Consider the following 15,117-nt stretch of genomic DNA (forward strand, 5'->3'; position numbering starts at 1 on the left):
AAATACTCATGTTCCAACCTGATTATAATGAAAAAATATATACATAATAAAAATTCAAAAAAATGCTTAGACAAAAATTATAGAAAATTTGGCTTGTAAGATATTTATGTCATTTTACTATGTTTTCTAAAAGGAAAAATCAAAACAACCTCTAAACATCAGTTCAATATTTATTGTTTTCAAGAATAAATTAGTTATTTTACTATGCAAAAAAATTCAAAAACAGTAGTATTATCATTAATAGCCATGCCAATTGTTTTTATTGAGATGAGCAAAATCATCATTTCATTGTTTCAATTCACAATACTAATGAGTTTAGAGCTATAATAGATTTGCTATAGGAATTCATAAACTCCTTTAAGTTTCTTTTAATTTACAAGAAAGGTTTTTCTGAATTTTTTTTATTTCTATATTTATTACTTGTTACAGCTTGAGAATATATTTGTTAGATCTATAATTTTAAAACTCGACCCGTTATAAGACCTAGATCATGGGTCACCTATGAATTTTTTTAAAAAATTAAAATGATATCATTATGACATAAAACTTCAAAAAAAAAAAATAGGGTTAATGACCATGTTTTAATCGAGTCAAACTAGGTTTTTGACCAGATTAATCAAGTTTTTTCTTTTATTTTTTCTTCAATTCAGATCGGTTCAAGTCCCGGATCAATAGGTTAATTCAATTTTTAAAACAATGGTTAGATCCTGCCCAAGGCATGAATTTGTCAAGGTTTTGGATTATTAAATCACTTATTAACCTATCAAGTGAGTGGATTGGTTTAACACATTAATTACCTTAATAAATTATTTTTCTATCCTTTGAAACTATGGGCGTTGGAATTAAATTAACATCATGTTTGAAACTCATCCATTTAGATGAGTTCGGGTTAATATATCCCTGCTAGAAAGATGACTGCATCAATACCTAAAAAGCAAAATTTTTCCTTTTTGGGAAGAAGCTATCTTTTGCAACATGACTATAGCAGTCGAAGTACCAGGGCATGGTTTTAACCCTGTAAAAAAAGCTAGAAGTAAATGAAGAGATAGTCCTAACGTCTCAAGTTTAGACTCCAATTTGAAATAGGATGTGTCGGCCCTATCACTTGCTCAAAGAAGAAGCTATGTCATGGACCAGTGAAGAGATCAATTTCTAGAGATTGTAAAGAGCATGAATTCATATCATACATGATGACCAGCTAGAGGATTTAGCATGCATGAACTCGTTCAATGCAGAATTATTCAAGAAGAAACTTTGATAGATTAATACTAGTGAGGCTATCATAGATCAGTCAAGAGATCAATCTGTTTTTCTAGCAGCTACAGTTCGTATTGATCGGTTGAACAAAGTATAGACAAGAACCTTCTACCAATTAGAGACCACCATTCCCCACAATAGCAGGAGCAGGTATATATTGGGCTAATTTTGGCCCATCAATTTTGACCCTAAGATCAAAATGCCAATCCGTACTTGCTGCACCCTATAAAAGGGCACTCGAAGATTATCCTTTGTGTCCACGTCTTGAGTTCTAATCTTCAGAAACACCGAAAGACATGAATTCCCATTTACACCACCAGTCACAAAGCCAAGGCAACCGACCTCTCAAACCCAGAAAGAAAAGGCTTGCTAGAGACCAGCTTAACCTCCTGGAAACAAGTTTCAATGCTAACCAGAAGCTCAAAGCAGAGCACAAGACTGAGCTTGCCCGGCAACTAGGCGTGCCACCAAAACAAGTTGCAATATGGTATCAAAATAGAAGAGCCAGGCACAAAAATGATGCCATAGAGCATGACTACATGAACATCCAGCTAGAGCTAGGTAATGTATTGGCAGAAAACATCAGGCTCGAGAAACAAGTTAGCATGCTTAAATTTGAGCTGAACAAGGTTCAACAAATGATACTTTTTGGACCAACCTCATCTGCTGCAACTCACCCTTCAGTGTCAGGATCTAGTGATGAGCAGGCAAACTCAAGTTCTCCTGGAAACATGATCTGTAATTGGGGAGACGCTGGAAATGATGACATATTTCCTGTAGAAGAGCTATATACTTGTTTGATAGGCTCTGACACTCAGTTATGGCCTCTTAACTGAACCAGCGAATCCTCAATCATGAAACAAGTGATGATAGCAGAATGTAGAACTTCTGAAGTTTTTCCAACAACATTAGGTTGTTTGTATTTTATGGTCAAGTCAAGAAATTTTATTCAATGTTCAATCTTAAAGCAAGTAGAATATCAGTAAGAAAATATAAAATTTGATATTGTTCCACTAGCAGTTACAGTTCAACTCCAACCATGCACTTTTTACTCCATTTCCTTGCCAGAGAGCAAACAGAGCTGAGACTTGTGCAGAATAACCTGGCTGTTCAGATGAGAGCAAGTAGAAATATTTTAATTTTACAAAATTAAGAATGCAAGCTTAAGATTTCACAACACATTACAGATTACAACTCAAGACGAAATCTTCAAGCTTAAATGAAAGTTCAAGTAGAAATACCTGCTCTCTTCAGCTAATTGTAAAAATATACCTACTTCTGTCATTATCAGTTGTGGGGCTAGTTTCCTTCATGATAAAATTTGGGTATATGCATGCACTTCACACTCTGATGACCCATTTCTAGTTCTTGAAATTTGAAAAACTTGGCCAGCTGATGGTACCCATGATGCTTGGTTGTCCCTGAGTCAAATAGGGTCCCACTTAATTTAGTTTCTTCCTTCAGCACTTGTATACAGACATGACAAAGTCCAATCAGTTTGACATAAGCTGTGCAGAACTTCTCAACTTGCTTCACACTGCGGCAAGTTGTTCTGCTATTTGTGTAAGAAATTAAGTTGCATTGCCAATAAAAAAGCAAATTTGACTACCAACAACACTGTAGCTAGATTCAGCTCAATCATAATGTAATCTGACCCAAATACGGCTAATCTAACTCAAACTTCAGAAAGGTGTAGAAGACCACAAAAGTATTGCGCAGAGATAATAGAAAAAATTACTGAAATTCTTAAATTTAAAGGTAAAGTTAGAGATAGGCCTACTTCTGAGGAAGAAACAGATTACATATGACAAACAATCATTTATGACTCCTATTTCATGCTATTACAAAAAAGATAACCATAGACCAGAGGCATGAACCCTGAACTAAAAACAAAAACACGTCCCAATTCCCAGACCAGAAGGGAACTAGACAAGACTAGTTGAAACCATCGGGTGAACCACCAAAGCCAGTTATCCTACTCTATTGCTAAATAATTGATATATGCAGGAATCACAAATTAATTTGCATGATCATCAATAAGCGACAGAAAGAAAATATTGTAACAGCTTTTGGCATTACTTGTAGACACACAATTCTCCTGTTACTTTAGAAGCACAAGATTTCAAGATACAGGATGTTGTTCAGGAAAAGGATCATAACATACCAAAGGCAAGAACCCTGAACAGAAAACAGCACATATCCTGATTTTCCGACAAGAAGGGAACTTGAAAAGACTGGTTGATATCACCTGGATGAATGCTATATTATCCTACCGTAGCAGTAAATAATAAAATATAAGCGTGAATCAAAATAACATACCAAAGGCAAGAACCCTGAACAGAAAACAGCACATATCCTGATTTTCCGACAAGAAGGGAACTTGAAAAGACTGGTTGATATCACCTGGATGAATGCTATATTATCCTACCGTAGCAGTAAATAATAAAATATAAGTGTGAATCAAAATAATTAGCAATGACCATCCATAAAGACTCTCAACAAAATAATATAATTTGGTCCACAGCGGTTGGCGTTGCTTGTGAGAACACAATTCTCCAGTTAGATTAGAAGTTCAAGCAAGAGATAGCTCAAGTAGCACATCATTCACCAATTTGAATGATTTGATATTAATAATAGTCAGATATGTCTGATAAGTTTTCATACAAAGAAAAAAAAAACTCTCTAATGAATGATTCTAACATTTGCAATGATGAACACAGATCGTCCACGTGTGTTGTATTCACAACATTCACAATATTTTCTTATATTAATCAGAGTGTGGGGAACAATACGTCATCTTGCAATTAATGCTCCTAATTTTTTATAGTTTCTCAAGTTTCTTGAAAAATTAAATTTGTTTTAATTATGCTTCAGAGTGCCAAGTCTGAAATCCTAACTTCGGAAACCAAGAACCGATTTGCTACAATCTAATCAACTCAGAACACATATCATACAAGAACAATGAATATCCTGCACAGTAATGAAAGAACTAAGCTCTTAATAATTAAGATAGCTTTTTCAGGGTGATCCTGATGCTAATTGTGAACTTCAAATTCACATGACGGGCATGCTTGCATCTGCACTAATAATATTGTTGAAAATCCCCATTAAGAGTTTTATCCCAGCTAGGGAATTAAAAACTTATTCTTTCCAACTCAGATCAAGCTTATACTATAGAAGCACCAAGCTTTTATTCACAATTTGAGAGTTGGTTAAATCACAAAAGCCACATGCTTTAACATGCAAATAGTCTGCTATAAACACAACTTCTTATACCTCCATAATCCAACAATCCAAACACAAAACAACTACGGCCTCAATAAAAAATACAGAAACTTTCAATTCAAGAAAACAAAGTTTACATATTAAATTCTGTTACGAGAGGAAGTAAGGGGTAAGGAGGCTCGGCAATCAAGGAAGAAGAGATCAATAACAGCCTGTGACAATTAAGAAGAAAATATGCTGAATTAGCTAAAGAGGCAGTGTTAGTAATTGTCATAACTGTAAATAAGAAAAGAGCATGTGATGAAAGTTAGTTGCCGTGTTGAGTTGCTTAGAGTTGTTGATTATTAGTTAGATAGTCAGTTGAGATAGTTAGGAGGCTAGAGTTCATTGTATATAAATCATTGTATCAAGAACTTGTAAGGCAGGTAATGAAGGAATAAGAATTATGCAGTTGCAGTGCTTCTCAATCTCTTTTAGTTTTCTCCTTTCTTCTTCTTCTTCTTCTAATTCTCTCTTCAATTCTTAAGTTCTTTAGCTTTGTTAGGGGAGACCTTTGTTAGCCTTATAACAACCTAAACACATTCATACTTTAAAGTGTCAAGCCAGCAAAAAATAAAACCTGAAAATTGATTTTATACGGAATAGAAAAAAAAGGAAAATAAAGACCAATCCTTTTCCATCATAAAGGAGGGTTAAAGAAGTCAAAATACAAATTAAGCAATAAACTTCTAAGAGAACCAAACATTATACATGTTCCAAGAACATTAAATCAGTCCAAAAATAGTTACAAAGCAGGAATAAATTGTACTGGTCCTCGGTACTAAACTAAAGCAAACCTCTGGGAAAAAAACTCTATATGGATGCCTGTTCTTGACTTCTATTTTCTCTGGGGAAAAAAAGTATGTTACAGTTTAACACCGACCTGTAGATGTGATGCCTATGAAGGACCAAAAATGCCCCTTGACATCAGAAATTGACTAAATACAGAGCTCCACTATGAATAAGAGGGATAACGACGAGCGGATAGTAAAGCCTTTAAACTTGTAGCAACTAATCTTTTGAAAGGTCTGCGACCAATCAACAAGTCCCAGACCAGACCATGGGAAAAACATGAAAGAGGAAGAGAGAGGTTGCTAGACTCATTATTTTTTCTCTTTAAACTTACGTCACCTAATTTGCATTATTAATTATGCTGCTTAGGCACTGAATTTTAAATTTCCATTGCTAGGCAGCCAAACACCAGAGAGAGATGATGGGACAATTAGTAATATGACTTAAGAAGGAGCAACTGATCCTCAGACTTTCTAAACTAAGGGTAAACAATATGTAGCTGTGCTGAGAGATCAAACATATTTTATGAAGCATAGTCCACTTTGACACTTCCCAAATCTCAGAAAGTGAAAATAAAACTTCAGTGCAATAATCTACCCTAAACACCAGACTAAAATCTAGGAGTAGTCACTCCTCAACCATTCTGGCCTAGCTGTTGATTAAGAGTGATCCACCTCCACTAGAAAGTTCTAAATCCATCTCCCTTGAGAACTGAACTATAGTGTGCTAACATCCAATACAGTGATGCTATAATACACACCCACACTACTCTCCGAGCAATTATGTTATCATTCATATGCCCTCCAACATTACACATACAAAATTGCACACAAGTATCGAAACATTTAGTTCAAGATACAAACTTCACAAAGCAGCTATATAGTTTCAAACCTTATCAAGCATGAACTAGAATGCAAGAAAGTAACCGCCAAAACCCCCACTCTCTCCACTTGCCATTACTAAGACCCTTCCCAATTTCAGCATATAAAGAAATCAAACTCAAAACATACACACAAAATGTACTTAAGAGAGCTTATATTTCAAGCATCATCAACCATCAAAATTAAACTCAAAGAAAATAAAATGCAATACAATAACACCCAAATACTCATTTTCTTCGATCACCATTACTCACATTAAGAACCCAATTCATAGCAATACATTACAATCACAAAAACACCAAAACATAACCAAGACTGAAAAGAAAGGAAAAAACCTCATAAATTCTTCTTCTTTTTCCTGAATATAAACACATCAGTCTCCTCATAACAATACTCAGGATGCAAATCCTCTTTCGGAACTTTCTCGATCACAAAAGCCTCTCCACAAATCTCCCAGAACAACTTATCCGCCTCCGGTGATCTCAGTTGATACCCCAACAAAACAACCCCATCATCTTTCACCAACATTTCCATGGCCTTCACCAATGCCCCCACACTCTCTTCAATATAGACAACATCCGCCGCGATTACATAATCAAAGGGGGGATTAACCCCATTAATTTGATCCTCATTACTCCAATAAAGAATCGCTGTCTTCAACATCTTGCCAAGAACTTGTTTGTTTCGCTTTAAGTTGTGTTTCAAAGCAGGCATCACAGGGTGGATGTCAGTAAGGACAATGTCAGTGAGTCCAAGAAGGAAAAGGGCCATGCCAGTGACGCCACAGCCGGTGCCTAGCTCGATGGCACGGCGGTTGTGGAAGTCGAGGAGGGTGGAGTAACGGTTTGGGGTGGTGGTGGGGTTCGTGGACAGTGGGGTCCACCGGTCGAGAAATTTGGAGAGGACTAAAGAACCTGACCAAACTGAAGTTCCCACATGGAAGGAACTGTTGTCTTCTTGGAGAGACAGAGTTTTGTCTTTGATCTTGAGGTCTATTCCAGGCGAGCCTGTGAATTTCATGTTTCTGTTTTGTGCTTTTGCTGTTTCTTGATTTCTTCAAAAAAAAAGTTTAAGGTTTCAGAGGAGGAGGAGTTGAAGTGGAGGTAGGGTTCAAGGTGGTTGGTTTTTTGGGAAACATCAAGTTTAGTCCCTAATTTATATATTTATTTTTAACTGAACCTCAAAACTAAAACTTGTTGTCAATTTGGTTCCAAACGTTTTTTTATCAAAACTAAACTGAGGCTTAGTTTATAATCCTTTTCGTTTTGTAAAAAAAAACTGAAAATGTTACCAAATACTGAAAAAATGACCCAATTGAAAAATTTTGGAAACTATTGGAATCTAATTGATAAACTTTATAGGCTATGGATGCAATTTAGAATGAGCATATATATTAAGGATTAAATTGAGGTTTTCCATTGTGTTTTTCGTTGCGTTTGAGTGCTGACGAGTGACGACGATGGAATATCATTACGGGCTTTGAGTTGACAGGGCAGTTGGTCTGGGCTGTGCAAACTGCTACAAACATATTTGATCGATGCATAGATACCAAGGTGAATTTTGTTTTTGTGTTTTAAAAGTATTTTTTTAAAAATTAAATTTTATTTTTATTTTTTTTATTTTAAATTAATATATTTTTGATGTTTTTAGATCATTTTAATGTGTTGATATAAAAAAAATTTAAAAATAAAAAAATATTATTTTGATATTTTTTTCTGAGTAAAAAACACTTTGAAAAGCAATCGCTACCATACTCAAGATTGTCAAAAATATTTTTTTAACACGACACGAAATATACAATATAAAATCGAATCGTAAACTTGAATCGTAAAATTTCAAGAAAAATATTTTAACTAATTATATATTAACAATTTCAATCAAATAGTAAATAATAATATAACACAATTAAAATAAAAGTAAAATAAATGATACAAATGTCCAAACAACTTAAAATACATAATTCAAATAAAAATTCATATATAATTTAAATAACTTAAAAATACGAAAAGAAAAAAAATAAGATTGAACAACTATGTTTTATTGATAGAGTTTCAGAACATTTTCTAGAGGACAAGTCTTGAAACACATTGCAAGCAATTGGTGAGATGATACAACATTCTAAGGTATATCACCAACTTAAAAAAAAATTAACAGAGACCAATACAGTGAACCCATGACAACGAGAACAAAAACATACAAAATGACATCAATTTAATCTCATGCCACCTCACCTTCCATCTTTTTTATATTAGTAACAAGTCCTAGAAATAATGTCCAAATAATCCACTAAACAAGACATGTATTTCAAGTTCTCTCAGAGTCTTTATCATCTCTCTTTGTAGTTAATAAATTGTTAGTCTAAAACACATTATTTCTCTCTCTATATAAGTATTTCTATCTCTTATTTTACTTTTTTGATTCCTCACCATCTACCTCTGTCTTCCCATGGTTTCGATCCTCCGATCATGCCTTCTCGGCCTAAAATACAGTATAAGACGTTCCCATACCCAAATCATCTAATGCTAGTGTTAGTCTACTAAGATTGAAAAAATGACATCAATTTAATCTCATGCCACCTCACCTTCCATCTTTTTTATGTTAGTAACAAGTCCTATAAATAATGTCCAAATAATCCACTAAACAAGACATGTATTTCAAGTTCTCTCAGAGTCTTTATCGTCTCTCTTTGTAGTTAATAAATTGTTAGTCTAAAACACAATATTTCTCTTTATATAAGTATTCTTATCTCTTATTTTACTTCTTTGATTCCTCACCATCTACCTCTGTCTTCCCATGGTTTCGATCCTCCGATCATGCCTTCTCGGCCTAAAATACAGTATAAGGCGTTTCCATACCCAAATCATCTAATGCTAGTGTTAGTCTACTAAGATTGAAATTTTGAGATTTGAGCAACAAGAAAAAGGGAGATTGGGGAGTGGGGACTATATAGTGGAGTGTCAGGGGACTCGGACAAGGAGGTAGTAAATTTTTTAACTTTTGCAGGTTAAAACTTGAAATCGGTCAAACTCATAAAATCGATCCGATTTTAACCGAGTTTGACCAATTTTGAGTTTTAACCCGATTTGACACGTTATATATATGTTGACTCGTAAAATCGTAAGATTTTAAGAGTCAACTCGTGATTTTAACAACTTTGACCATACTCCTAAACAAGCTCTACCTGCCTGCGTCCAACATATTAATCCGATTAAGAAGAGTTAACTTAGTTAAATTTAAATTTAATTGACACAACGGTCAACCCACAACCTTTAAGACTTGGTAAAACTTTTTTGAGACTTGATTTAACCTTTTTAAAATTTATTTTCTTATTAGAAAAACTTTCTTTAAAGAAAATTCTTAAACAAAAATTTACTTTCAATTGATCTAGTCAATCAGGATTCACTCGCTTAATCTAAGACTCGAGCCTTAAATTGGATCATGAGTGGGTCGAGTTTTATAATTATAATCTAAATTTTAAGTTGAAATGTAATTGGTGTGCTATTATAAAAATTATATTATAAAAGTTAGGTTAGTTCATCTAGCCACGGAATTAATCGATTTAAAATCTGAATCGGTATAAGTTAAATAAAAAATAAAAAGAGAAAAATACTTGGGTGACCCACAACCCAGTAGTGCTAGTCAAAACCTGACTCTCAACTCTTTAATTTTTTCATTAAAATATTTTTTAGTTAATTTATTATTGTTTTAATTTTTTTAAAAAAATCTTGAGGGTAAAAGGGAGGCAACTAAAACCCACGACTGAGTTCTCAAGTTAAATTTTACAAAAATGATTTGGTGAATAGATGAAGCAAGTCCATATTAAAGGGAGGTGGGACAAGCATGAGAAAATATTCAAATTTTAAAAAATAAAAAATTATTATTTTAATATATTTTTGAATAAAAAATACTTTAAAAAGTAACTACTATCACTGTATTAAACATCCCTGTAACAAAGTCGAAACCAATAATTATACGATATTTTTATATTTTCACAATGCATACTATTGTAAAAAAAAGTTAAAAATTAAGATTTAAGAAACTTGAAATCAATGTACGAGAAATATAAAATTATTATTACGACGTACATTTGTTTAAATTTTGTAATTAAATTAATTTATTTCTATAATACTAAAATTTGAATCTCACTAGAGCTTTTAAGTTAAAAGGAACTTTTAACATAAAATCAAAACATAATTAATAATATAAAATGGGTTAAATTAATTATAATAATAAATTAAAGTTTTTAGATTAATTTGGTTTTTCCAGAATGATAATATAAAACTGTTCACGATCCATCCATATGAGAAAAAATTTTATGAGAGAGATGGGGGCAGAATTATTGTCTAGAGTACATGAAGAATATTATTTTCTCCATAAAAAAATGCATTTTCTTGCTACATAATAAGCCAGAAATCAAACCCTATCCAACATGGTCCACAGCTATTTTGCCTGCCCTGAAAACTCCATTATGTTGTTCTTGGCGCTAGCTAGCTAGCACAAAAGGCTAACATGAACACACACATCAAATAATAATATTCCACATCTATATATAGATTATGGCAATATTTCACTTTACTTTGACATTTTTTAACTATATATTATTTTGAATCAAATATATATACCTAGCTAGCTAGCTGTTTGCTACATTATTATCAAAAGCTAGAATTTGGAGGTGAGAAAATGCGGTGTGGATGTAAATTTGCGGTAAGCATTGGATTACTTGTAGTGCATGAAAAGCAAAACAAAGCAATGATCATTCTATCATATCAACTAATAAAGTTGGTAAAATCAAAAGAGGGAGGAGGGGTAAGAACATTTTCTTTTTCTCTTTAACTTTTTTTTTCCTTTTCTTTTCATCTACTTTTATACCATTATAATCTGTTGTCCCACAATTAAGGAAGCTAAACAAATGAATAAGAGTTTAGTTGGTACGATATCATGCGGTTAATTTTGTTGCGGTTGTTTTTTAATATATTTTAAAATAGTATTTTTTTTATTTTTTAAAATTTATTTTTGATATTAGAACATCAAAATGATATGAAAATACAAAAAAATATTTGAAGTAAAAAAATTTATTTTATTTTAAAATATCTTTAAAACGCAAAAACAAACATATTCTAAAAATAGATTATCTGGAATATTCATAGTATTTGAATAGGAATTTTGATATAAAATGGAATACATGTTGATGGATTCATGTATGATCAGAAGTCACTAATCAATAAAATCTATCAGCAAATATATTTTCTTGGCCTGGTTGGATAATTAATGTGTAATTAAGGAAATGCTCTCTTAAGAAAGTTACCAATAAATTTAAAGATCTACAACTCAATTTCTATTAATTTTCTCATTAATTAAAAATATAATTATAATTCTTGATTTTACCTAGCAGGTCGACCGGTGGCTTTCCAACTTAGAGTTAGGTTTTATTTCGAATTATGTTTTTAAATGATATTGTTTTAAGTTTTTTTAAATTAAAAAGAAAATTAAAATAATATTATTTTATTAAAAAAAATTCTGAACGCATATTATATTTTGGTAAAATAAAATTAGATTAACCTGTCTAATCACCGGTTAAGCTAGTTTATATCCTAAACCGGATCTAATTAACTAAGAGGGGGGAAACAAAAAGAGATAACCATATCGATCATGGTGGGACATTATAAGAACTCATGAAATGTGCTTCCCTCTAATTTCTGCTTGAAAAATATAACATAATCTCTTGTTATACTATATAATACAGTTATGCATATAAGTACTTAATTAATTTGCTGATAGAAAAGCTACATTAATTTATTTAGACAATAAGCTAATTATATAAAACCCTACTTTTACGAGAAATTATGAAGCCTTTTGCCATTGGAAATACCCTCACAACAGTGCGAAGCAAGGCAATAATGGAGCTCAAAAGGTGTATAGTACTCTTGCTTTGCTCCCACTACTATAGCCCTCCCTTTCTTTTTTCCCAAAAAAATAAAGGCCATCATGTTAAAGGGATCAGCTTTTAGGGTTCAACAGAATATGCATGGATCTCCTTCCTTCAACAACTACTCTTCAATAGTTTTCTAAGCATAACCTTTTAGCCCTCCATCAAGCACTCATGAATGCCACCTTTTCCTTCCTGCAAAGTTTCCCATTACTAAAATCTCAAATACTTCTCTTTTCTGCTCCATTTTATTGTCAAATTTACTTCCCATTAAGAAACTGATGTCATCCCATATATGAAGTTTAAATCCAGCCGTTGATAGATGATGGGTGGCATATGGCTTGTACACCAACACCAAGAAAGTCTCTAGTTTGCCCTCCTGCAGGACTGTCTTGATCACTTTGAAATATTTTCTGCCTTTTAGGGTACATTTGAAGCTGATTCAAAGAGGAGATCTGATCACTTCCCGAGTTCTCCACGTCACTTGCTGGATTAGTGCTTACAGGGCTTGAACCATATAGTCCACAGAACTTGTTCCCATCTTGAACTTTTTTAGCATTGCTCTTTAGCGCAAAACTTCCAAGGAATGATGGATCAGTTGAAGTTGCACCGATCTGAGCAGCTTTTTGCAGCAAAGCAGTGGCTGACATGTTGGCCGAAGTTGTTTGATGGGACTGCTGTTGTTGGGTGCTATACAATGAAGGAACACTTGCTAGCTGACTTGCAGCAGCTGCTTCCTTAACGTTGGTTAAAGGAAGTACTAAAGTGCTTGTCAGCTCCTCGTGAGCATTATTTGAAGAGATCTTATTTCCAAAAACTGGCCAATTTAACTGATAATGATCAGATGGTGGAGCATGTGAGCATGAAACAGCAAGAAGGTCACCAAACATAGCTCCTGAACTAGTCACAGAGCGAAGTTGATGAATCTCTTGAATGTTATTGCCCATTAATGCTTCACTCACTTGGGGTACTCCTTGGTTCATCCACAAGGAAACTCCTCCCTGTCTTGTTTGGTGATCATTACTTGAAATTGGCTTGAAAATTGAAGAGAAATGTTGTGCCATGTTAGGCCCTAATGGATTCCCCATCAGATGATAATTGATGCTCCCAGCAGTCAAGTTGTTTATGCTAGATACTGCATTTACTCTTGCTGTTTCCTCTGCTAAGGCATCACAGAAGGCCCTGTGAGTGATGAAGCTATCTCTCCTGCTCAAGAAAAGATTTTGAGCATAAAGTTAATTAATATATATGATGAAACCATAACAAATCTCTTAGTATTACATATATAGCTAGTCATAGCATTAGTAATAAAGGGCTAATTAATTAGGACATCAAATTGATATTGTCTTTCCACCTCTCTCTTCGCCTTCACCATATATATCTCCATGCTCTCTTTATTTTCCAGTTCTGAGAGATAAAAAGTGAAGGGGGCCGGTGCACAGCCAAAGATAACACAACCACAAAAAATCATTTTCATGCTCCACATAGTTTCTATTTCGACACGGGTAGTGTTGTTGACAAGAGAAAAAGCGATGCTCTATCACCACTTGAATCACTTTCATGCTTTATTAACTAGTACTCGTTAGTCATTTTATTCTTGAAACCCTTGCTTACTACTACAAATCTGTAGTATTTGAGTACCACCATCACTATAAATTCAAATAAAAATCCTTGCAAAAAATTATACCTTGAAAATAGAGTCCCACAGTCACACTTGTACTCCCTAGTGCCACAAGTCTTTGAGTGCGCTTTCCAATCTGATTGCACAGCGTATCTTTTTGAACATTTTTCACACTTCCACTTCTTCTCTCCATGCTTCCTACAAAAGTGCTTCTTTATACCTGTTAAGTCTCCAAGAGCCCTAGAAGGATGATGATGGACACAGGTCTTTTCAGGGCAGACATAAACACGCTTTTTTACTTCTTTGTTAGTCCTTTGCTTGAGCTTCCATGGAAGGTTGTGTCCTCTCCTATGGAGTTGTAGGTTTTGATCTCTTTGAAACCCTTTACCACATATTTCACACAAGAATCTGTTGGTGGCCATGAGAGTTTTTGGTGATAAAGCTATGACTTCTGCTTCAGGATCTGCATAGAAGAATCAATATTCTCATTTGAATATTAAGGCAATAAAGCTTGATAGACATGAATAACTTTGAATATACTGACGATCATATATGATCATAAAGACAGAAAGGGAAAGGCGGACAGAAAGAATAATAATTAACAACATAAACACAAACACAAACTCAAAAACAAGAAAAATAAATAAACAAGCTGGCTAGCTAGCTTGCCTGGAGTTCCTGGGAGGTTTCTCTTCTTCTTTAGAGCAGGAGGATTGGATCCACCAACAGGGTTTTCAACAAAACCATTGTTACTACTTGTTATTGCTTCTTCTGTTGCCATGATCTTCTCTAACATATCACTCGAGTTTACTCAACGTAGCTAGTTATACAAAACAAAAGGGTCAACAAAGAGAGCTATTACAATTGTGGTTAAGGGAAAAACCAAGAGAAAAGGTTTTGTCTTGTGGTGTCTCAACCCTAACAATATAAGAAGATATATGCAAGACTTGATCTCTCTCTCCCCCACTCTCCCCTTCTCTTTCTATCTCTACTATGCTGCAGACATTTGAATTAGCACTTGCTTTTCAGCTAAGGCTCGGATAGAATAATAAAAAAAATGTTCTTGGGAGGTGGTGAAAAAGTTAAAGTTGAGATAGAGGAAGGGAGAGAGGATATTGCTTGAAAGAGTGAATGGCAAAAACACACAAAGGTGCATGATGACACATATGATGAGCATGGGAGAATGCTAATCTCCCATGCCTTTTCAATTAGGAATGATTATCACATAATTTGCTGCTTTTTGTTTCTCTTATTTTTCTAATCTTTCATCTTTAAATATTGTGCATTGGATGATAAATTAATTGGAGTTAATTAATTATTTCCTAGAACCCAACAAACATTTTATGAAAGCCTAGGTTATCCTATATAGCCAAGAT

At 33.7% G+C, this 15,117-nt stretch overlaps 4 protein-coding genes across 12 annotated transcripts in view; 2 read left to right on the plus strand and 2 right to left on the minus strand.

Moving 5' to 3' along the window:
• LOC133671545 (peptidyl-prolyl cis-trans isomerase FKBP16-3, chloroplastic-like) overlaps positions 1-15,117 on the plus strand; it is a 97,366-nt gene that overhangs the window by 55,865 nt on the left and 26,384 nt on the right. The window lies entirely within an intron of this gene.
• LOC133670362 (uncharacterized) lies at positions 1,238-7,286 on the minus strand. Of its 9 annotated transcripts, none has more exons than XR_009834062.1 (4): positions 6,530-7,286; positions 3,577-3,660; positions 3,422-3,505; positions 1,238-2,678 (listed from the first exon to the last, which is right to left on the minus strand). XR_009834062.1 is itself a non-coding variant. In XM_062090850.1 (2 exons), the coding sequence occupies exon 1, from the start codon at positions 7,212-7,214 to the stop codon at positions 6,531-6,533; it is 684 nt and encodes a 227-aa protein (XP_061946834.1). In that variant the 5' UTR covers positions 7,215-7,286; the 3' UTR covers positions 1,238-2,723; position 6,530. The 9 variants fall into 9 exon arrangements, 2 of the variants coding, with proteins under 2 accessions (XP_061946834.1, XP_061946835.1); XR_009834064.1 differs by having other exon boundaries at positions 3,422-3,491; positions 3,577-3,681; XR_009834060.1 differs by having other exon boundaries at positions 3,577-3,681.
• LOC133670363 (homeobox-leucine zipper protein ATHB-52-like) lies at positions 1,554-2,276 on the plus strand. Its single transcript, XM_062090852.1, has one exon. The coding sequence runs from the start codon at positions 1,554-1,556 to the stop codon at positions 2,091-2,093; it is 540 nt and encodes a 179-aa protein (XP_061946836.1). The 3' UTR covers positions 2,094-2,276.
• On the minus strand, positions 11,865-14,889 carry LOC133670675 (zinc finger protein NUTCRACKER-like). Its single transcript, XM_062091243.1, has 3 exons — positions 14,411-14,889; positions 13,808-14,204; positions 11,865-13,326 (listed from the first exon to the last, which is right to left on the minus strand). Exons 1-3 carry the CDS (start codon positions 14,535-14,537, stop codon positions 12,423-12,425), a joined length of 1,428 nt encoding a protein of 475 aa, XP_061947227.1. The 5' UTR covers positions 14,538-14,889; the 3' UTR covers positions 11,865-12,422.

The sequence above is a fragment of the Populus nigra genome, chromosome 13 (assembly GCF_951802175.1).
Source record: "Populus nigra chromosome 13, ddPopNigr1.1, whole genome shotgun sequence".
Classification (NCBI taxonomy): Eukaryota; Viridiplantae; Streptophyta; class Magnoliopsida; order Malpighiales; family Salicaceae; genus Populus; species Populus nigra.